At 38.5% G+C, this 23105-nt stretch overlaps 1 protein-coding gene across 1 annotated transcript in view; it reads right to left on the reverse strand.

The window, feature by feature from the left end:
• LOC124554996 (protein crumbs) overlaps window positions 1–23105 on the reverse strand; it is a 355585-nt gene that overhangs the window by 112110 nt on the left and 220370 nt on the right. The window contains exon 18 of the mRNA XM_047128736.1: window positions 7967–8372. Within this exon, the coding sequence (XP_046984692.1) occupies window positions 7967–8372 (406 nt within the window). The remainder of the gene's footprint in view (window positions 1–7966; window positions 8373–23105) is intronic.

The following is a 23105-nucleotide window of genomic DNA, read 5'->3' on the forward strand; positions in this document are numbered from 1 at the left end:
TATGTTTCCAGATACGAAACATAGCAAACATATTGAAATTGTTTTTAAAATTGGAATGAGAGCCACGTCTTGTTCCAATGTGAAGTAAATACCTTTTGCATTGTAGTGGTATGCTGTTCTAAATTGGACTCATAGCTGTTCTTGCACACTAAGCTGAATTCGTTGACGTGTTCTGTGTTGGTGTCAGGATAAAAATTGACATTACTTTGTATTAACAGATACTTTCATTTTATTTAGGAGTCAATTAGAGACAGACTACTGCAGATCCAGTGGCTTATTTATCTAAATCCTGAGAAACTGAAGTCATACCACGGATGATATTTCATAATCAACATACACAACAGAAATGAGCAGAATTCCCATATACAGGTTTCTGAAAGAATAACTTCACAATGAAGAGCCTTCAGTAACAACTGAAGTTCTAATGATTAAACTGTGCTTCAACATGTACACTGGTGAAGTAAGAACACTATTGAAAAGACAGGAGACAGATTTTATTATTAGTTTTCCATTCAGTTCACTATCTTGCTTTTGCCAAAAACAGCCGCTATAGTTACTATGAAATTTCATAATCTGTTTGAGACACTGAAGTGAGGTTTTTGGAAAATTATGGGTGAGTGTTTTGCTATTCAGTTAATACTGATAGTAATTTAATTTACCGAGATGGAAAAGCAATGATAGTCCCTCCTCTCTCCTCTTTGATCCTTGCACCTTTTAAATAACATTCGACAATTCAAAAGCTCATAGAAATAGAAGTATAGTGAATCAGCAATATTTACAGTAATGTTTTTCCCAAAAAAAGGAGGAGACTGTCCTAAATATGATGCTGAAGTCAACCTGCACAATGTAATTCGATTTCCATTTCCAGCCCAACTGGTCTGAACTATTCTTCCACATAGAAACTATGAATAACTGGATCTTATGCCTTGGCAGAAAACCATGTTTGCCTCCATCTTGTAGACTAACTGGCTAAAAGTATGGTCTTAGGGTTCTGAGATTGACACCACATCCCTGGCATTTTACTGCATAGAACTTACACTGGCTCAGCTAGAGGGTAGGCAGGAAACAACAATAAAAATATACACTGGCACTAGAAGTAAGAATGACACAGAAAATCGTAAATCTAACTTCATCATCATAGAAGTACAACGTTTTGAGATGAACAAAGGAAGTAAAGAAGTGCAGGAGAATATATGTGTAGTAGAAAATAACAATAACTGTTTCACAAAATTTTGGCAGCAGTTGAAGTGGGCACACAGGTGAAAGTGAACATGACTCGGATAAAATTCACAAGTATCTTCACATGGCATAGCATGTTTTACAAAAATTTCAGTGTTTTTGTACCAACAATTATTTTTATACTTTATTAGGTAATTTGTCCCTTTGCAACACTTACTGTGCATGAACTAACACACATATTATAGCTTATTCTATATACTTCACTGGCTAAAGATCAATTTTGATGATGTTGTTGTTGTTGTTGTTGTTGTTGTTGTTGTCTTCAGTCCTTAGACCAGTTTGATGCAGCTCACACACTAGTTCATTCTGCTGAAGCCTCTTCAAGTCAGCATGACTACTGCAACCTACATCTATTTGAATCTGCTTACAATACCCAAGCCTTGGTCTCCTGCTACAGTTTTCACCCCCACACTTCCTTCCATTATCAAATTAATGATTCCTTGATGTATCAGGATGTGTACGATCAAAACATCCCTTATTTGAGTAAAACTGTGCTACAAATTTCTTTCATCCCCAATTTGATTCAGTACCTCTTCATTAATTATCCAATATACTCACTACACTCCATACAAATGCCTTCAGAAAAGACATCTTAATGTTTAATGTCAGCAGGCATAAAAGTTTTTATTTCTTCTCCCTGAATTTTATTCCCCAAAATTTTCTTTTTTTTTCCTTTACTGTCTGCTCGATGTAAAGAATAAACAATATTGGGGAGCAGCTAGAACCCTGCCATACTACCTTCTCAACTACAGTTTCCCTTTCATGTCCTTAAATTCTCACAAGTACAGTCTGATTTCTGTATAAGTTACAAATAACTTTTTGCTCTCTGTATTTTATTGCTGGTACCTTCAGAATTTTCAGCACCTGCCTTCTTTAGGATTGTAGTTATTACATCCTTATTGAAGTCAGAGTATTTTGCCTCTTTCATATGTATCTTGCACACCAGATGGAATAGTTTTGACACAGCTGGCTCTTCCAATAATCTGAAGGAATGTTGTCTACTATAGCATCTTGTTTCAACTTACGTCTTTCAGCACTCTGACAAATTCTTCTTGCAGTATTGTATCTCCCTTCTACTGCTGAAGGAATGTTGTCTACTCTAGGATCTTGTTTTCAATTAAAGTCCTTCAGTGCTCCGACAAATCCTTCTTGCAGTATCATATCTCCCTTCTACTACTTCTCCTTCTATAATGCTGCCTTAAGTTTGTTTTCTTTGTCCAGACCCTCTATATATTTCTTCCAAGTCTCAGTTCTGCCCTTCTTTGCTTAGTACTGGCTTGCCATCTGAGTTTTTAATATTCACACAAGTGCTTCTCTTTTCTCTGAAGGCCTCTCTAATTTTCCTATAGGTGGCAACCATCTTTCGCCTCATCACGCATGCTTTTAGAGGTTTGCAGTTCATGTCTAGCCATTCCTGGTTTGCCATTTTACACTTTCCATTAATCTCATTTTTTTACATGTATGTATTCCCTTCTTCCTCCTCAATTTGCTGCATTTTCATATTTTCTCTTTTTGTCAAAGAAATTCAATATCTCTTGTGTTACCTACAGATTTCTACTAGGCCCAGTTGATCCTCTGCTGCCTTCACTATTCCAAATGTGTTGCCACAACCACAATAGGGCAAGACTTCATCACCACTTTTCTGTCCACTCCCGATATGAACGCACAGTCCATAAACAGAGCAAAGTTGTTGAAATCAGAACACCAAATGAAAACCAATAACATGAATGAGGAAGTCCACATACAAAGCAGGGTCAAAATTCACTAAGCATAATGGCGTGATCGATAGTAGCTCACGCAACAGAACTGTACTAGACTGAATCACAGCTGCCTGCCTGCCCCTGTTGCTGCAAGCAGCTCAGCCCATGTGACCTGCCATGCACACTCCTGGTGGCAATCGTTGACCACAAGCTACAGTGCCTCAGTCATGATCAATACCAGCCATTGGTGGGCATACTAAACCTGGCATTGGCCATCTGGTGGCACAGATAATTTGACTGTGAATACAAACTGTTGCCGGTGTCACATCAGCCTTCCAGTTTGTTTGCAGAGTATGATTCAAACATATATATAACAGATTGTTGTTTATGGATCTAGGTATGTATTGTTTCGATGAAAGTTTTAATGGTTAACAGGTTTAAAGGCCACTGTTATTCAATGCTTAAGAAACTATCAGCAAAGATAGTTATGTGGATATCCATTTCCATTATCTACTTATTGACACAAATCTATCACTGCTGACTGAGTTATATAATCTCGCTACAATCACTGGGTGCACAGCTTTCGTTGCAATGCTTAGTGAACAGAGATTATCAGTCATTACTGGCTGTTGTTGAACTACATATACTGCATGTTCACAGCAAATAGTCTGAACGTTTTTTCCTTACTCTGCTGCTAACTGTTTATGAAATACTTCAAAATTTTTTACGTCACATTGCTGATTTTTTTAACCCAACTTTACCAATGGAAAAAGTTATTTTGAACTTCAGTATGGGAGTAGTGCAGTTACATATTTGTTTACAATGTTTTGAGGAACACTGGATCTCATTTTCTCCCTCCATCAGTTAATGGAGAAATATTGGGAAAAAGGAAAGGACTTGATAGTAGTATTCGTAGATTTGGGAAAAGCATATGACAGTACACCAAGGGATAAAATATGGGAATGCTTGAGAAAACATAATGTTCCTGATTCATTAATTAAAAAAGTCCATATGCTGTATGATGGTTGCGAGATCAGTGTACAAGTAGGGCGTGGAATCAAAATGGTTTAAAGCAAAGAGATGTATTCAGCATGGCAGTTCACTCTCCCCTTTACTCTTCATTACACTTATGGACACAATCATGAAAGAAAACAAGGAAGAAGAAAATGAAGATCTCAACGCTTTTATTTTTGCTGATGACATCGCCACTTGGGGAGAGACAGAAAAGGAGGATCACGGGAGACTAGATTACTGGAACACAAAATTTTAAAAAATAAAGTTAAGTGTGAGTAGGAACAAGACAGTGGCAACGAAGATGAGCAGGACATCCACACCTTGTCACATCATACTGGAGTGGGAGAAGGTTGAATGTGTGAAAAGCTTCAATTATCTGGGTAGCATCATATCATGCAATGGAAGTTCTGAACTAGAAGTCTTAAACAGAATAACAAAAGGATATAGCTTCTTCCACCAGGTACAAAACCTGCTCTGGGACAAGGAAGTCCCTGAAAGAGCCAAACAGACCATGTATAAGACATATCTCCTGCCAATCATGATGTATAGTCTAGAGGCCAGTGTCACAAATAAGAGAGAAGATAGTCAAATACAAGCATGTGAAATGAAGTTCCTTAGGTCAGCTCCACAAAAAACTAGGAGAGAGAGAGAGTACGGAATGATTTTGTATCGAGAGACCTGCAGATGACATTGACTTCAGAGGAGGGAATGAGTACTTTGAGATTGAAGTGGTTCGGTCATGTGAAGCAAATGCACCCGACTATAACTCCACACCAGTATTTGGAGATGGAGGTACCAGGAAGAAGACCAACTGGGTGGGCAAGAAAGAGATGGACAGACTAGGTTAAGGAAGATCTCAAGAGGAGAGGAGTAACATGGGATGTAGTGGAGAGAGAAAGCTATACCAGGACAGAAACCAATGGAGGCATATCGTTCACAAAGTTTCTACCTGGCTCGCTGAAAGGAAATCCTGATGATGATGATGATGATGATGATGATGATTTTGAGCAAAACAAAATTCTTTCTTTTGTAGTGCGATTCATCTGCAAATGTATTTAAACTTGACTTGCTGTACAAAGTTCACCTCAGTTCATGGCAAATGTATACATTTCAGTTCCTACCCCAATACTGACATCTGTCACTTAGTTCTTTTCTTTCAGGTAAAGCCCTGACCTCTATACCAGCACAAAAAACACAACTTGTAACAAATTTTGTCAGCACTGTTGAACAACTCATGTGATGCATCCCCTTTGGATACCGTGGAAAAGATCAGATTTGAAGCTTGCCATGTGCTTATGAATGCTTCTCCATTATGAAGCAACATCATTTCCACCATAAAGGCTCTCTAACAATTGTGATATAGTGGTACTCAAAGTTGATTAAGGTAAATAATGTGACAATACTGTTACCTCATTTCCTTTATGGTGATAAAATTCATGGTCTGTTAACTTAGCTGGCTCCATCTACATGACAATCAATGATGACCCAACAGCATGAGTGCAATGGAAAACTTCAGCACTCCTGAGTTCTATCTTATTACCTCAAAAAATTATTGTGTTCGTCCATAAGAACAGTACAATCCTCCTAAGTCTCATAAAGACTATCTATGTTTAGGTCCATTAGTAAGCACAGCCACTCCTACGTATGACTTACCTAAATATTTTGTTCCCTTACCAAGATCACTATAAGTAAAATGTTCAGACAGCATACATAACTTTGCTAACTTCATTAACAGATTTGGGGCAATCTGATAAACAGCTCAAATCATTTAATTTTTATGTGGTCTCACTTTTTACGAAGGCTCGCCACAGCTATACAATTTATTGAAAACAAATGAAAATTTGTGCCAGACCGGGAAACAAACTCAGATTTCTCACTTTACCTGAGTGGTTACCTGAACCACTTCATGGACAGACCAAAACTTCCGTATGCAACAGTAGCTGCTACCCATAGTGCTCATACATTTATGCGATCCCTACACAGTGAAAGACTTATTTACTTTTCTCGTCACATTGCCTTGGCTTTGGCATGAAATACATTAATGCATGCATATCTGAAGCAACATTGCATCTAACTTTACAGACACTGCACTAATGTGTTTCATGCCAAAGCCAAGGTTATCTGACAAGAAAATAAATAAGTCTCTCCCTGTGTGGGAATCACACTACTATCACAGTATTACAGGCAGCAGACACTGGGACATATGGAAGTTTGGGTCTGTCCATGAAGCGTGCAAGGATGGCCATATCAGTTATCGCGACTGCTTACATAAAGCAGGAAATCAGGGGTTGAGGGCCAGCCTGGCACAAATTTTCAGCTGTTTCCAATAAATTGTATAGCTGTCGTGATACCGTATTTGTAATTCTCAAGTATTTTTCATGATTTAATATGGCTATAAATTGTCAGCAGTGTCTATTCCTTTGGACACACATACATGTCCGAAGGAACATTACATCGAACTTTACAGACACTGTCAAATACAGACTAAGCACTACTGTATGGTCTTACATAAATTCCAGACAGACATCATCACTGCAAGTTTCAGTAGGCTCATTCATCAACTTGGTCTAGATTTAAGAAATATTTATTTCAATGGACTGGCAGGGTCACCAGAGTAAACCCTCTGTTTCTTTGTCTTTGTGGGAAACATTGGAGAAATTGGAAGACTTTGAGCTCCGATAGTAGCAGCCCTTAAACCAACTGTTGTTTTGAAGGCATATTGATGATACTTTCATTGTGGAGCTCCATTAACAATATGAATTTATGAATTTTTACAGCTTCTTAATCCCATTCTTAGCACCATCTAGTTCAAAATAAAAACAGAAAAGGATAGCTGTCTGCTAACCTGAGCATTCTGGTTCGATGGAACAATGATGAATCGCTATGGTATTCTGTATACCATAAGTGCACTCTCACTGCATAGTAGCTTGATAAGGCTTCAAGTTACCACCCCTTGTTATATATCTTGGATGTCCTTAATACACTTGTGCATGGAGGCAGTTACCTGTTGAGGCAGTATACCTAAGGAGCTTGCCCATCAAAGAACTGTGTTCTTGGAAAACGTATATTCCGCTCAACGTATTTACAGGGCACTATGAGCTGAAGCTAAAAGCCCACCATTGCATAATGAATATGGTATGCCAGCAAAACTCACTCAGTATGTTCACAATGTTTTATTGAACATAGCCAGAAATTTCAGGAAATGCACACAGAACACTAATGAGCACTACCACATGAGAATTTTATGTCAGTTTTCAAAGCTCATCTACAGATGATTGATAGATATTACTTTGAAAAATAATGCTGAGAAATAAATGACAAACAGCTACAATCCCGAATTATTGGCTACTTAGTATCTTGGGAAAACTTTGAGATCTAAATAATTATATCTTCTGCTAACAGCAGATATACAGAATTGATGTTACAGACTTAATACTGGCTCAAATTTCTGTCACTGCTAATTTTTTATACTCAATGAGAAATAATTGACATCAATTACCAGTAAAAAACATATAACAATTAAAATTTCCTGACACATTAAAACTGCGTGCCGGACCAAGACTCGAACTTGGTACCTTTGCCTTTCATGCGCAAGAGCTCTACCTTCTGAGCTACCCTAGTATGACTCAGGAGCCATCCTCACACCTTTCCTTCAATCAGTACCTCATCACCTACCTTCCAAACTTCACAAGGTTCTCTTGCAAAACATGGAGAACGAGCACTCCTTTCTTCCAGGAGTGCTTGTCCTGCAAGTTTGGGAAGAGAACTTCTGTAAAGTTTGGAAGGCAGAAGATGATGCACTGGCAGAAGTAATGCTGTGAGGACAGGTTGTAGTGATGCTTTCGTAGCTCAGTTGGTACAGCACTTGGCTGGGAAAGGCGAAGATCCCAAGTTCGAGCCTCAGTCTGGCATACAGCTTTCATGTACCAGAAGTTTCACATCAGCAATCAGCATACACTCCACTGCAGAGTGAAAAATTCATTCTATATAACAATTGTTTTAAGGTGATGTACCTTTTCACAGAGCTCCCCATGGAATCCACTGAGACATGTACAGTTGAACTTATGATCAATTTCATTTTCCAAATATGGTCTACAAGTGCCATTATTCTGACATGCATTTTCTGTGCATCCAGTTAGCCTCACCGAACAATTCTTTCCACCATAATTTGCTTCACAAGCACATGTGTAATCAGCAAGCAAATCTGTACAATTTCCATGGCTGCCACAAGGCTTGTATCTCTCGCATTCATTAATCTGGGCATCACAAAATTCTCCTTCATAACCAGGCTCACAGTCACAAGTATACGAATCAATTCCATCAATACAAGCACCATTAATACAGGAATGTTTCTCACACTCATTGTTGTTTACTTGACAATTTATGCCACTGGTTCCACGAATACATAAACATTCATACCTGAAAAGAAGAAAAAACTGTTACACTGCTGAATTATAAACAACTAATCTACATATATATCGTGTGTGTGTGTGTGTGTGTGTGTGTGTGTGTGAGAGAGAGAGAGAGAGAGAGAGAGAGAGAGAGAGAGAGAGAGAGAGAGCGGGGGGAGGAGGAGGAGGGGGGCGCACGTGTATTCCAAGAACTAGCAAGTTTTCGTTCTTTTTTGTGTGTCCTTGTCGATGACCCAACGACTCTGCTTTTCAATGAGTGGTCTCCTTTTCACTACCAAAGTATTTACATTCTACCAAAATTTTCCTACTATCATTATATGAGGCATGTTCAAAAGAAAAAAAAATGAAACAACACCATGGGTATGACTGAAATCTTTATCTAAAAGTAATGACCAGAGGCCTGAGCACAAGTATCCCACTCTTTCATGAGGTGAAGGATTCCACATTTCCAGAATTCCTATGGCTTCTTGGTTTCAATTTATTCTTTTATAAACAATGTGTTTTGCCTTCATGGGGCATCTCCACATTTTGTTAAAATTTTTCTTTTACAACATTTTAAAAACCACAAAACAGCTCTATGCTAGTTTGAAGCAGCATCAATCAGTTAAACCCACACAGAAATTAATAATTGAACCACCAGGTCAGAATGGTGCAATAGTATGCCCCCACTCACATTTAATATAGATGCCACTGCAGACGGCCGGAGTGGCCGAGCGGTTCTAGGCACTTCAGTCTGGAAGCGCGCAACAGCTACGGTCGCAGGTTCGAATCCTGCCTTGGGCATGGATGTGTGTGTTGTCCTTAGGTTAGTTAGGTTTAAGTAGTTCTAAGTTCTAGGGGACTGATGACCTCAGATGTTAAGTCCCATAGTGCTCAGAACCATTTGAACCATTTTTTTTTTTATGCCACTGCAACTTTACGACAGGAGCTTCAAGTGGGCACACAGATGAGCAATGGAGCCTTGCACCTCATTGCGTCACATCCAGCCATTCTGTCTCCCAACACAGGAATCATTTTTTCAAATGTGACATCATGGCCTGATGTGGTACCCGATGCAACCCGTCACACACTATAAAGTGGTTTCCAGAGTACAGATATAGATGTAGGGAGTGAACTGCATCTAATCTCTTTAATTATGATGGTCCGGACGATTCATACACTTAAGGTTTTATGAAACTAGACTACACAATTTCTGTTGCTCACATGTCCCTGGAGCTAATTTTAAAATACTAAGTGATTTGCAGGACCTTACCTCCATTTCAAAAAAACATCTGGGTAACCTTAACATTTGTAATTACGCCCACAAAATCTAAATAGTGTCCCTCACTCAGGCAAATTAAAGCCAGAATGTGAACAATAAAAAGTGAACATTGTTTCTTATATAAAGCGACAGTCTTGGATGCAAAGTTATTTTTATTACAAATAATGTGTTTTGCCTGATTACGGCTTCCTCAGATTTTTGTTGCCATTGTTCTGACTAACTGCCCTGCCAGCCAGTGATCTGTATTACTTTGATAGCCTTTCAAAAATCTGAGGCAGCCTCAACCAGGTGAAATGCATTATTTATAATAATACTAACTTTGCAACTGAGATTGTCTCTCTTTATAGTTATGAAAACTGGTTCCTGTGCCAAACAGTCTATCATGAAATTGAATAAGTTATACCAAGTTTCTTAGTTTAAAATTGAAACTCTTTTAAATGTTTCCACTAATCCAGGTTCCAAACTGTCGTCTGCATCTGCTTACTGAAAATCTGGAATAAGATATGTTGTCCATTGCTTCGCAAAAGAACAGACTCCATTTTGATCCTGCAGCCATTATGAATCAAGGCACAAAGGAATTAGTGGCATATAGTTGCTAGTGGGCATTGATTTACATCACTGAGGGAAGTTGAAAATTTGTGACAGACTGAGATTCAAACCCAGGTCTCCTGCTTAGGAAGATGCTCTGACCACGAAGACATCTGGACATAGTGGTCATCGCAACTGCACAGACTACCCTAGCACACCTCCTGTCGGACACAAATTCTCAACTTATCCACACACTACTTACATATTCCCCATTGATGTAAATCGGTGCCCACTAGCAGCTAAATTTGATTAATTCTTTTGTGTCTTGGTTCATAATGACTACAGGATCAAAATGGTGTCTGTTCTTTCTGACATTTGTGTAAAATTTCATGAGGGAAATGTATGGAAAATGCAGCGTATTCACACCATGTACATAAACTGTTACAGTAAGATGGTGGTAAGGAGAAGAAGTTAGGAGTGATATGAATTACGAACAAAGCTGGCTACTCTACATTTAGGTCTCTCCTCTTGATGTAAATTTCAATAGAGACAACATCTACCAGCTTAAGGATGGGGATCCTGAGAGAAGTGGGAGTTAAGTTTGGGGTCTGGATGGCCCCTCAGCCAAATATCTTATTCCATTGTTTCTGCAACAGAATCATCATTAGAGTAGTCAGACATAATGACATCTACATGTTCTGACAGTCCACAAAGTATTTCAGTTCAGATAAAGATTCTGCCCTCAAATTATTCTTTTGGGAAAATTACAATATTTCTTTGACAGTGCAAAAGTTTGCCAGTTTTGCTGTGTCTGCTTATGAAAAAACCGTGAAGCAGAGTTGGAATCAAACCCAGCTCCCTGCCTTTCGAGGGCAGTGACCTACCAATCACACTACCCGTGCACACCTTACTTATCAAATCAAAGTTTTAGTTCCAACAGTGCATCAGCTTCAATTTGTAGTCACAAAGTACAGTGATCCAGGTCCGATTACCAATACAGTGCACATTTCAAATCATCATGAATGTTCCTAGAAGCACATATTAACCCACAACAGAAAAATGTCATCTTAATGATTAAAGCTCTACAGTACTGGTATCCATGGTCCACAGTCCTTGCCTGGAATGAATACATTTTTCACGGTACATTCAGTTTTTCGGATGTATCTGCAAGCACAAGTTTTTATGGCATTATTAGTCATCTGAGTACACGAAAAGGTGCTCCGCTTCTGTGTGTACTTCTTAAGTGACGATGTGGATGTAATAATGAAGATAAGGGGTTCTTGCGACTTTAGAAACTTTTTTTTGCATATTAATATTATAATCTTTATTGCCTACAATTTCCTATCTTTGATGTACGTAGACTACTACTTAGTCCAGACAGTGTGATTTACAGAGTGACTGAGGCATATTTGGGAGGATAAACAAGCAGACTCTCCATGAAAAGATATGACATAATTCTCACATGTTGACTCTTTCTTGCATGCAAGTATTGTATATGGTGGACAAATCCTGCCATATGTACAATGGCAATGCCTGTGTGGATAAAGGCTGCAATTTTAACCAATTTGTTCATTTCCCCTGTTCATTATATTTCTTACATCAGTCAACCATCTTCTCCCTTCTTCCTTGAGCTCAGCAGTGCTTAGATCCCTCAAGTTTTCATGCCATAGAACACCTTTCTTAAAAATTAATGGTCCTATGAAATACTGTAATAATCTGGTATTCTCCATGCTACTTCACTGCTTTGAATATTGTGTCATGTTGAGATGATGTTTCTATTGACAGGATTCTGTTTCTTAAACACTTGAGTGATTTTAAATTACCAGCAATGCTTTCAGCCCTTTCTGAATGTAGAATGGTAACACAGTCTGTAAACTTTTTTTATTAGAAGCACATCCTGGAAGGCAGTCAGTGTCCTGTTGTTGTTGTTGGCATTGGCAATTAATCCTTTATTTCTGTTTTTATAATGAAATTACCCACCAGAACTATAAGGGGTGATCAAAAAGTTTCTCTTCAAAGGCCGTACAGCCCACAATCAATATACCAATCAGACAAAATCACCATGAGCATTGAGGCCATAATCCCACCGATGTATCAGGTTGAAGATACCCCCTTGGTGAAACACTGTGTCCTGCGGCATGAAGAAGTCCATAACTGCCTACTCCACATCCTTGTCTAACAGGAATTGTTGACCCTTAAAGCTTTTTTAAAGGGTATGAAGGCATGATAATTGCATGGGAGAGACCAGGACAATGGGGCACGTGCTTGAGTGTCTCCCATATGAGTTGGTGTAACATCTGTGTTATATTTGTGGCATGTGGAGTTGCACTATCACGAAGCAGCAGCACCCCTTGGCACACTGTTCCACAACAGTGGCTTTCGGCAGACATGCTGCCCCATACACGTTCTTCATTCTCTGATGTTTGTTCTTTGAGTTAAGAAGAGAGTAACACCACATTGGTCTTGTTTGGACTCATTTGGCAATAATGTTACCATAGTTTACATTTCTACATTTACCACACACACAGGGGCAAAGCACAAATGCTAAACTAATCCCTTGCCTACAGGTCAGTGCTTATACAGGGTGTTACAAAAAGGTACGGCCAAACTTTCAGGAAACATTCCTCACACACAAATAAAGAAATGATGTTATGTGGACATGTGTCCGGAAACGCTTAATTTCCATGCTAGAGCTCATTTTCCTTTCGTCAGTAACGTGATCAAATTGTAAATTTTCACAATCAACATGTGTGGGCTGACGAGAATCCGCACGCAATTGTGCAGTCACGTCATCAACACATATTTTCTGTGAACGTTTGGGCAGGCATTGTTGGTGATGTCTTGATAGGGCCCCATGTTCTTCCACCAACTCTCAATGGAGCACGTTATAATGATTTCATACGGGATACTCTACCTGTGCAGCTAGAACATGTGCCTTTACAAGTACGACACAACATGTGGTTCATGCACGATGGAGCTCCTACACATTTCAGTCGAAGTGTTTGTACGCTTCCCAACAAGAGATTTGGTGACCGATGGATTGGTAGAGACGGACCAAATCCATGGCCTCCATGCTCTCCTGACCTCAACCATCTTGACTTTCATTTATGGGGGCATTTGAAAGCTCTTGTCTACGCAACCTCGGTACCAAATGTAGAGACTCTTCGTGCTCGTATTGTGGACGGCTGTAATACAAAACGCCATTCTCCAGGGCTGCATCAGCACATCAGGGATTCCATGCGACGGAGGGTGGATGCAAGTATCCTCGCTAACGGAGGACATTTTGAACATTTCCTGTAACAAAGTGTTTGAAGTCATGCTGGTACGTTCTGTTGCTGTGTGTTTCCATTCCATGATTAATGTGATTTGAAGAGAAGTAATAAAATGAGCTCTAACACGGAAAGTAGGCGTTTCCGGACACATGTCCACATAACATATTTTCTTTCTTTGTGTGTAAGGACTGTTTCCTGAAAGTTTGGCCGTACCTTTTTGTAACATCCTGTATACCTGCATCAAAGTCGCCCAACATTGTAAATATGCAGCAGCAACAACCTCAAATGGAAATTTTTTGATCACCCCTCTTACGAGGGTTGGTACTTTAACAGTGGAAACTATTTATTTACAGCTCGTACAAAATAGATACCTGTTTCAAAGTTTTACTGACCTTCAAAGTAGTCACCAGCATTGTGTATAACCTGTTGTCAGCAATGTGGAAGTCATAGGATACTCTTAACAGCGCCTGTTGTGTTGACAGTTCGAGGGGTGCAGTCTACTGCCCAACCAATTTGTAGCAGTTCTGAAGCGAATGCCATGAAGTGTTTCCTTCAGTTTAGAAATTGAGTTGAACTCACATGGGTCTGAGTCAGGGGAGTGCAGTAGGTGGTATAGCACTTAGCAGCCCCATCAATCAAACAAATCAGTAACAGCTTGCACTGTACATGCTTGAGCATTGTCCTGCAAAATGATGGTCAGGTCCTGCAGAAACTGTCATCACTTCTGTCTGAAAGCTGGTCGTAGATTGTATTCCAAAAATGAACAGCATAGAGACAGAAGTGATGATACTTTCTGCAGGACCTGACCATCATTTTGCAGGACAATGCTCAAGCACGTACAGTGCAAGCTGTTACTGATTTGTTTGTCTGATGGGGCTGCTAAGTGCTATACCACCTACTGCACTCCCCTGACTCAAACCCACGTGAGTTCAACTCAATTTCTAAACTGAAGGAAACACTTCATGGCATTTGCTTCAGAACTGCTACAAATTCGTCGGGCGATAGACTGCACCCCTCGAACTGCCAACACAACAGGCACTGTTAAGAGTATCCTATGACCTCCACATCGCTGGCAACAGGTTATACACAATGCTGGTGACTACTTTGAAGGTCAGTAAAACTTTGAAACACGTATCTATTTTGTACAAGCTGTAAATAAATAGTTGCCACTATTAAAGTTCCAACCCTCGTATATTTGCTGGTTGATTATCCTCACTAGTATTTCACTCGAGCTTTGTGATTGCAGAAAAAACTTCGTTGGATTCCCTGGATTTCCCTTTAGAGGCTAGAGGAAAATAAAAGACCCTTGCATACATGGGTAAATCTAATACACCAGATATGAGACTTGTGCCCCACCGGCTGTCTAATAATAACCATTTCACTTCAACAGCCACGTACCTCAGCAACATTCCACAGATGCTGAGATTAAGATTCTACCATCCTCAGACTTTGTAGCTTATGAAATGAACATTGCCTTCTCAATCCACCCTGAGACTAGATTGGTTTTCCTACTTACTGAACCAATTGATACAATTAGTACCAAACAAGCTCACTGATTTATCTAAGAGCTTGTACAATGTACCCTGCTCAAAAACTGTGATAACTATCCAGTTAATCCAAAATATGTGACACACAAAAAATTACATTATATATTTCACTTAGAAATAAGTCCGTTTCACAGAATAACACGATAGATGTGTGCTAGTATGCACTATCTGTTGGTTTATACTAGACACTGAAGTTGGGGACGGGTGGGGTGAATCAAAACATGAGGTAACAGCAACTCCAATGGATAAAGTTATTTTACAGTTAATTATAATGATGCACCATAGTATGATATTAATATGCACAGTAGAATCTTGCTCATTTAGTACCTTTTGGACCTTAATGGTCCAAGACCACCTAAAATGCCGGGTTACCAAGCATCACTTAAAAATTGCAGTGTACGGAGTGCGAGATGAAAAGTAAACAATGGGTGACAGGCAACAGGCCTTTGATTGTTTAATGCACATTCTCTGCTTCCGCAAAAGTGATAAAAAAGTATAATACTGTATAAAACAACATTTTGGAGAATAAGTTTAAAAACTTTATTTCATAAATCCTGTAACGTAATTTTAGGAGTTGATGTTAAGTTCAGGACATTACAGTGTGATACTGTAGTACAGTTCTGTATGTGTTTTATACTACAGTACAAGGGCACCCTTGTCCTCCTCAAGGCCATGATTCCCTCCACTAGCTCTCAGGGAAAGGAAAAATGTAGTGTTGTCAGGTACTTTTTGTTCAAGAATATTATTTAAATGTCAGTGTTTCGTAAGTTTTTAACAGAGTTGGAAGTAAAACTTTCTTATAGCTCCTTACTCACAAGTCACCATTTGTCTTCCAAGTTATTAAAAATACTCCATACCCTTAGGTCTAGTGGCTGACCCCGCCTCATAAACTATCATGGTATCTACAGTATTTCTACATACATAATTCACTAGAACTAAGATCTAATGCCCTTTTGTCTTTTTTTTGTGTTCAGTTTTTCTTCAAAACATCATTATGCTTAGTACACATATGTTTCATCTGATATTTCTTTGACTACAGGGTCTTCTTTGTCAATGTCTATCCAGTCAAAAAGTTTTATCTTGCATGAAATTTCTTATTTCATTTTGGGCAACATCTATCAGTTTAACAACAGCATCATTTTTGATTGGAATAGTGGAGTCTGTTTCTTCTTCATATGCTTTTGGCCAGAGTTTTCACCAAGACTTCCGATGAGTAGTAGGTTTAATTTTATTCCATACCAAAGTGGTACCAAAAATAGTATCTTTCACACTACATTTTTTTTGAAAATCCACCACTGAACATTCTGGATTGATAAACTTTTGAAGTTAAGAAGCTCTGTAAGAACAATTGAAATTCTGAATTACTCCCTTATTCATTGGCTCAGTAAGGTAAATAATGTTTGCTGGAATATAAGTGGTGCATATATTCACCGGGATCAATTCAGACACTGGAGGGTAGGCTGTGCAACCAGTACAAAATTATGGAGAAACCAATCCTTAAACAATTTTGAAGTCACCTATGCACTGGAATGAGCTCCATAAATTTTAAGGGAATTTAAAATGCCTTTGAAAGCTCTTGCACTAAGCAAACAATACCATAGCAGATCCCTTTCATCAGCATTGTAGACTTTACTAGCAGTTAAATTATGGTGTTTAAACAAATTACAAAAATTTTCTTTGTATTCTTCAGCTGCATTTTCATCTTCCAATCATAGCTCCCCACCTACGTCATGCTTCTAAACTCCATGACAAGTTCTGAAATTACACATTCAGTTTCTGACAATCCCAAATCATCACAGCACTATTTACCTTTTTCCATAATCATAGACCTAGTTACAGGTTTTTCTTCAGCCCCCTTTTGGCACAGAAAAACTTGTACAAAATTTCATCCATTGTTTGGGCCTTTTCAAAGTTTTTCTTGATGCAATGTCTTTTACTGCAACTGTCTGTGATGCAAACATTTGAAGTTGACCTACATTTTTCTTTTAATGTCAGATTGTTGAAGAACCAACTTTATAATCTTACATAATATTATTTTTATTCTCACCTTTCTTAAACCTATTAATGATGTCAAGCTTTTGTTGTATCCATAATCATAACATGTTTACATTTCACTTCCAATTTGTTTTGAGGGGTGCTTGGTTGAGAAAACATCTGCACAACAATGCTCATCACTACTGTAATTGTGATATAGGACAGCACTAATTGTGATAACACTTTAAAGCACCACTTTTTAATCATTGTAGGCAATTGGTGTATGAGAGAATCTGCCTGGCAGGTGACTGTAACAACTGTTGCACTACAGAACTTGAAATTGTTGACCATTGCTGAGTGCAACTGAATTATTCTGAACGCGTCAAAATATTCATTGTATGAAACGATGTCTGATTATCGAATGTGCTCATCTCCCGGATGCCAGATTAATGGCTTTTACTGTATTACTGCTGAAAACAATCACAATTCTAGTTCAAAGGTTTTTTCCATTGGTACACCAATCTTTGTTACAGCTCCAACCTATCACTAGATGCCAACTGCATGTGGTCATGCTGTGGCCACAAGCACTGGAACAACCATCTTACAGAACTTGCCTAGTACCTTCCCATTTTGAAATCTTTGGATAAATGGAACAAACCTTAGGTCACAGGTGTTTGACAATTATTCTATTTCGACCTCAAAGTCATGGTGTATTCAGGAAACAAATGTTTGAACAGTCATGATGACTACCTTGAAAAGTAATGATTAACAGATTCTCACAGAAATGTACCAGAATTATATTTATATTAACTTTCTGAACCACCCTCAGACAAGCATCGTGAGTGCTCATGTATCACTTCAAAGTAGACTGCATTAGCTTGTAGTATTCATATTTTTCCATCCAATAACTGTTATTCAAAACCAATTTGAAACATTATGATCACATTTTTCTTTAAATGGTACTTATTGGTTTCACTACTGTCTTAGTACGTTATTTGGTAATGTTCTTTAGTATTAAATACAAAACTGTTAAGGCTTTTATGGTCACTTTTTAGCAAACTGCCTGTTGGCTTCTATCTCAGGTTCTTTGGCCGACATTTGTCTGATCATTTTTCTGACGTTTCACCAGCACGAGTGGCAGGCATTGTCAAAGTTTCACTCTCCACTTCTGGTGATTAATTGGACCCATGTTTGCAACTGCAGAGCATATGTACCTGGCGCGCAAACGTCCAAAGGCTTTTCTGTGGTCATTTCTGCTGCGGCTGCAATGGTCATTTGCTGCAGCATGGGAATCAAGGAACCGTTTGTCTTGAGATTTTCTGCTTTCTTGTTGAAGGTAATCTACTATTTGTGTATTTCTATAGCTTCTCTGAACAAGCAGGTGTGATAGTTCTTCTCTACAGCCAGAACTTCTGTGTCAAGTGGTCAGCCTCACATAGTGTGTGCTCTGCCACGGCCATCTTCTCCACCTGCTTCAACTTGCAATGTCACTTGTGTTCTATGATCCTGGTGTTGACTGATCATCCAGTAATTCCAACATAAATGTTTCCACAAGTGGATGGTATGTGGCTCATTCCTGGCATTACAAGTGGGTCCCTTTTCTCCTTTACCGCCTGAGAGGCTCTTTGATCTTCTTTGTCAGTTTGTAAATAGTCTTTACACCATGTTTGCGCAATATATGGCCAATTCTGTCCACTACTCTCGGAATGTATGGCAGAATGTGTTGTGCAAACAAGGCGTGAAGACTATTTACAAACTGTCAAAGGAGACCAAAGAGTGTTTCAGATTGGTAAAGCAAAAAGGGACCCACATGCAATGTCAGGAATATACCACGTACCATGCATTTGCGGAGAAGTCTATGTTTGAATGACTGGATGATCAATCAACACCACAATCACAGAACATAAGTGACATTTTAGGTTGGAGCATGTGGAGAAGTTGGCCGCGGCAGAGCATGCACTGTGTCAGACCGACCGCATAGTAAAATTCACTGAGACATACGTTCTGACTGTAGTGAAGAGCTATCACACCCACTTGTTCACAGAACCTATCGAAATACACAAACACGAGGACAGCTTCAACGAGAATGAAGAAAGCATCAAGGTAAATGGATCCTGGATTCCTGTGCTGCAGCAAACGACTGTTGCACGTAGCATCTCTGGAGCTAGGCAGACGTGCGTATACGAAGCTCTCGCTAAGTTAAGTGATTAATATTGAAATAAGAGCTAATTCAGTTAATATTACATTTTAGACTAGTGTATATACTTCTTCTCCAGGCTATCTATTGAAGGTTTCACTTTCCTGAACATATTTAAATTGAAAAGGAAGTATTTTGTCAAAGGCCAGTTGTCGCTAGTTTTGTTTACGTTTCTTAGGCATAAATTTCGCGCGAGTGCAGACTTTCATTTTTAACTAGAGTTATCGCTTCAAAGTCAAATTAATTCATGTTGGTCATACAGAGCTAGGTAGTTAAAACTTTCGGAAGTAAATTTAAAAGTTTGTTTACATTAGTGTTTATTTACGAATTAATAGGCTACAGGTTACGAAACTACTGTGGTCTTGTGCCAACTTATTCTCTGCTTTTGTGTTAAGTTTGTCTATCAAAGCATGTGTGACAAATGTGGAGGGGGTGTTCCGTGTAGACTGTAAATTATGGTTTCATTGGGGTGAATGTGGCGGCAAGGAAACGAGAGTAGAAAATGAGGCTCTTCCATGGCAGAGTAGGTTATGTAAAAAGGACAGAAAAATTGCTGAACAGGAGGCAAAAATTTGGGACTTTAAGGCTGAATTAGAAAATGCGAACTTGGAATTATATAGGTTAAGGGAGAAAAAAGAGACTGGGAACTGGGAAAAGGTAGCAAGCAAAGGGCGAAATAGGGGAACACTTGAAAAAACTGCAGAAATTCAATTAGTAAATCAGTTTGGCTTAATATCTGAAGTGGAGGAAGGGCCTCATCCAGATATAGTTGAAAGTAAGTTGAAGTAGAATATTAGCATAAAGAAAGAAGACAGGTCGGGATCAAACCAGAATAGGAATAGAAGAATTCCACTTATAGGCAGCAGTCATGGGAGGGATGTGGGCCAGCAGTTTCAGGAGAAATTAGATGCAGGGTACCACGTCACAAGTTTTGTGAAGCCAAGTGCTAGCCTTAGCCAAGTGACAGAAAACTTAGGTCAGCTATGCAGGGACTTTGAGAAGGAAGATCTGGTAATTATAGTTGAGGGAGCGGGAAACAGCCTGCCTATGAATCCAAGATACAGTATTAGGAGTGACCTGGATAAAATAGGAACGGAAACTGAGCACACAAATGTGGGGTTTGTGAAGGTCTTTCAGAACTATGATCAGCCATGGGTAAAAACTGCTGTAAGGCATGCTAACACTGAGCTGAACAGGCTGCTCCAGACACCGGCAAAATCTAACATTAAGTGTTGATCCAGTAAATGCTATCGGTAGGTAGGGATACACTACACACGGCCTGCACCTGAAAAGGATGGGAAAAAGTAAGTTAGCTTCTCTATTAGCAGAAACTGTAAGGGGGTCCACAGTGACACAAGGGTCCAGGCAGATGACAATCAAGATAAATAGAATAAAAGAAACTTCATGTACAGTAAATAGGGGTAAAGCTAGGGGCAGCATCAACTTACTTCACCAAAATATCAGGGGAATAAAAAATTAAGTAGAGGAGCTATTAGTGTGTTTAGATGATCTCAAAAATAAGAATGCGATTGATATACTCCGTCTGTCTCAACACCATGTAACTGTGGTCATCGATACTGTCAGTATAAGTGGGTATAATTTAGCATCTTACACTTGTAGATATAGGATGGATAAAGGAGGAGTTGCCATTTTCAATTTTGTATTGATCAGCACTTTGACGTTTGTGCATGTGAACTTCAGCTAGATAATGTAGTATTGATATTAGCAACAGTGTACAGGCCCCCATTAGGAGAGTGGGAGCTATTCATAAAAAAGTTTGACTCCCTATTATGCTGTCTGTCAGACAAAAAGAAGAAGTTATTAATCTGTGGTGATTTCAGTGTAAACTTTCTAAATAATTCTGAGAGGAAAAGTGGACTAGATGTGTTATTAACAACATATAACTTAGAAACAGTCATCAATTTCCCTACACATATAGCTCAAGACAGTAGCACGCTAATAGATAATGTATTTTTACAGAAAGAGGATGTAAAACAAACACATGCTTTCCCTGTGGTAAATGGATTGTCAGACCATGATGCACAACTGATTAACTTACAAAATGTAACAGGGTGTACAGTTTGGAAACCATTAAGTAAAAGTGTAAGGTCGCTCAACCCAGTACCTAAAAAGCACTTCAAAGAAAGCTTTAGAAATGTTAATTGGGGAGATGTATATAATGAGCCAAATGCTAATGACAAATGAAACATATTTCTTGATTTATTTATATCCCTTTTTGAACATTGTTTCCCAAAGAAAATTACTAAATGTAACACTACACACTTTTCAAAGAAACCTTGGATTACTACAGGTAGTAAAATGTCTTCAGAAAGAAAAAGAAAACTGTATGAGACGGCAAGAACTAGTAAAGATCCAGAAGTAGTTTTACACTATAAAAATTATTGTAACATACTGAGAAAAGTTGTAAGGAAATCAAGAAATGTGTATGTTAGAGAAGAAATTAACAATTCTGGCAATAAAATAAAATCAATATGGAATGTTGTTAGAAGGGAGACAGGAAAAGTAACCACCGGGGTAGGTAGTATTACGATTAAAGAGAATGACACCATCCTAACTAACAGTACACAAGTAGCTAATGTATTTAACAATCATTTCTTAAGTGTGGGAGAAAAAGTTCAAAAGAAAAAGCCAGGCAGTACATGGAAGAGTTTGTCTTGAAAAAAATTTAGTCAGATTAAGTTTCACCTAACAACCTCTAGTGAAATAAGTAAAATTATTAAATCTTTGAAAAATAAATGATCCGTTGGAGTAGATGACATCTCTAATAAGATATTAAAACAATGTGGAACAGTTACAGCTGATGTTTTGAGTCACATATGTAATGCATCCTTAACTCAAGGTATTTTCCCAGGCAGGTTAAAATATGCCATTGTAAGGCTGCTCTAAAAAAAAGGGGGACACCACAGATGTCAATAATTATCGGCCAGTATCCTTGCTTACAGCATTTTCAAAAATCTTTGAGAAAGTAATGTACTCAAGAGTGGTTAGCCATCTCAACAGTAATGGGATACTTAGTAAATCACAGTTCGGATTTCAAAAATGCTGTTCCACTGAGACAAGAATATACAATTTCACTGTCCATATAATACAGTCTTTAAATAGTAAAATGTCACCACTAGGAATATTCTGTGACTTGTCCAAAGCATTTGACTGTGTGAACCATGCCATTATGTCACAGAAATTACAGTTCTAGGGTATAAATGGAATAGCATATGAGTGGTTTAAGTCATACCTACAGAACACGAAGCAAAAAGTTTCCTTATATGGGTCAAGTGATTTAAATAAGTTTGCCACTTCATCTGACTGGGGTGAAATTACATTAGGTGTTCCACAGGGTTCAATCATGGGTCCCCTTCTGTTCTTGATATATGTGAACAACCTCCCTTCCTATCTGACACAGGAAGCTGATCTGACACTGTTTACTGATGATACAAGCATCGTTATTAATCCGGTAAAAGAAACTCCAATTGAAAATTATACAAATAAGGTCTTTGGAAAAGTCATTAATTGGTTTTCTGCAAATGGGCCTTCTCTAAACTTTGAAAAAACACAGTACATGCAATTTTCTGCTTCAAAAAGTACAGTTCCTTCAATAAATATAACACATCAACAGAAGTCAGTAGACAGTGTAGAGTATACTAAGTTTTTGGGCGTGCACATAGATGAGAATCTTAATTGGAAAATTCATATTTTGGATCTTCTAAAGCGACTAGGTTCAGCAACTTTTGCAATCAGAATAATTGCCAATTTTGAGGATATATAAATTAGTAAGCTAACATACTTTGCATACTGTCACTCTCTCATGTCATACGGAATAATATATTGGGGTAACTCAACATTTAGACAAGTAGTTCACAGCTCAAAAGAAAGTGGTTAGAGTAATGTGTGGGGTTCATAGTCGCACATCTTGTATGCAGATTTTTAAAAGATTGGGAATTAT

Source organism: Schistocerca americana, chromosome X (assembly GCF_021461395.2).
Source record: "Schistocerca americana isolate TAMUIC-IGC-003095 chromosome X, iqSchAmer2.1, whole genome shotgun sequence".
In the NCBI taxonomy this organism is placed as follows: Eukaryota; Metazoa; Arthropoda; class Insecta; order Orthoptera; family Acrididae; genus Schistocerca; species Schistocerca americana.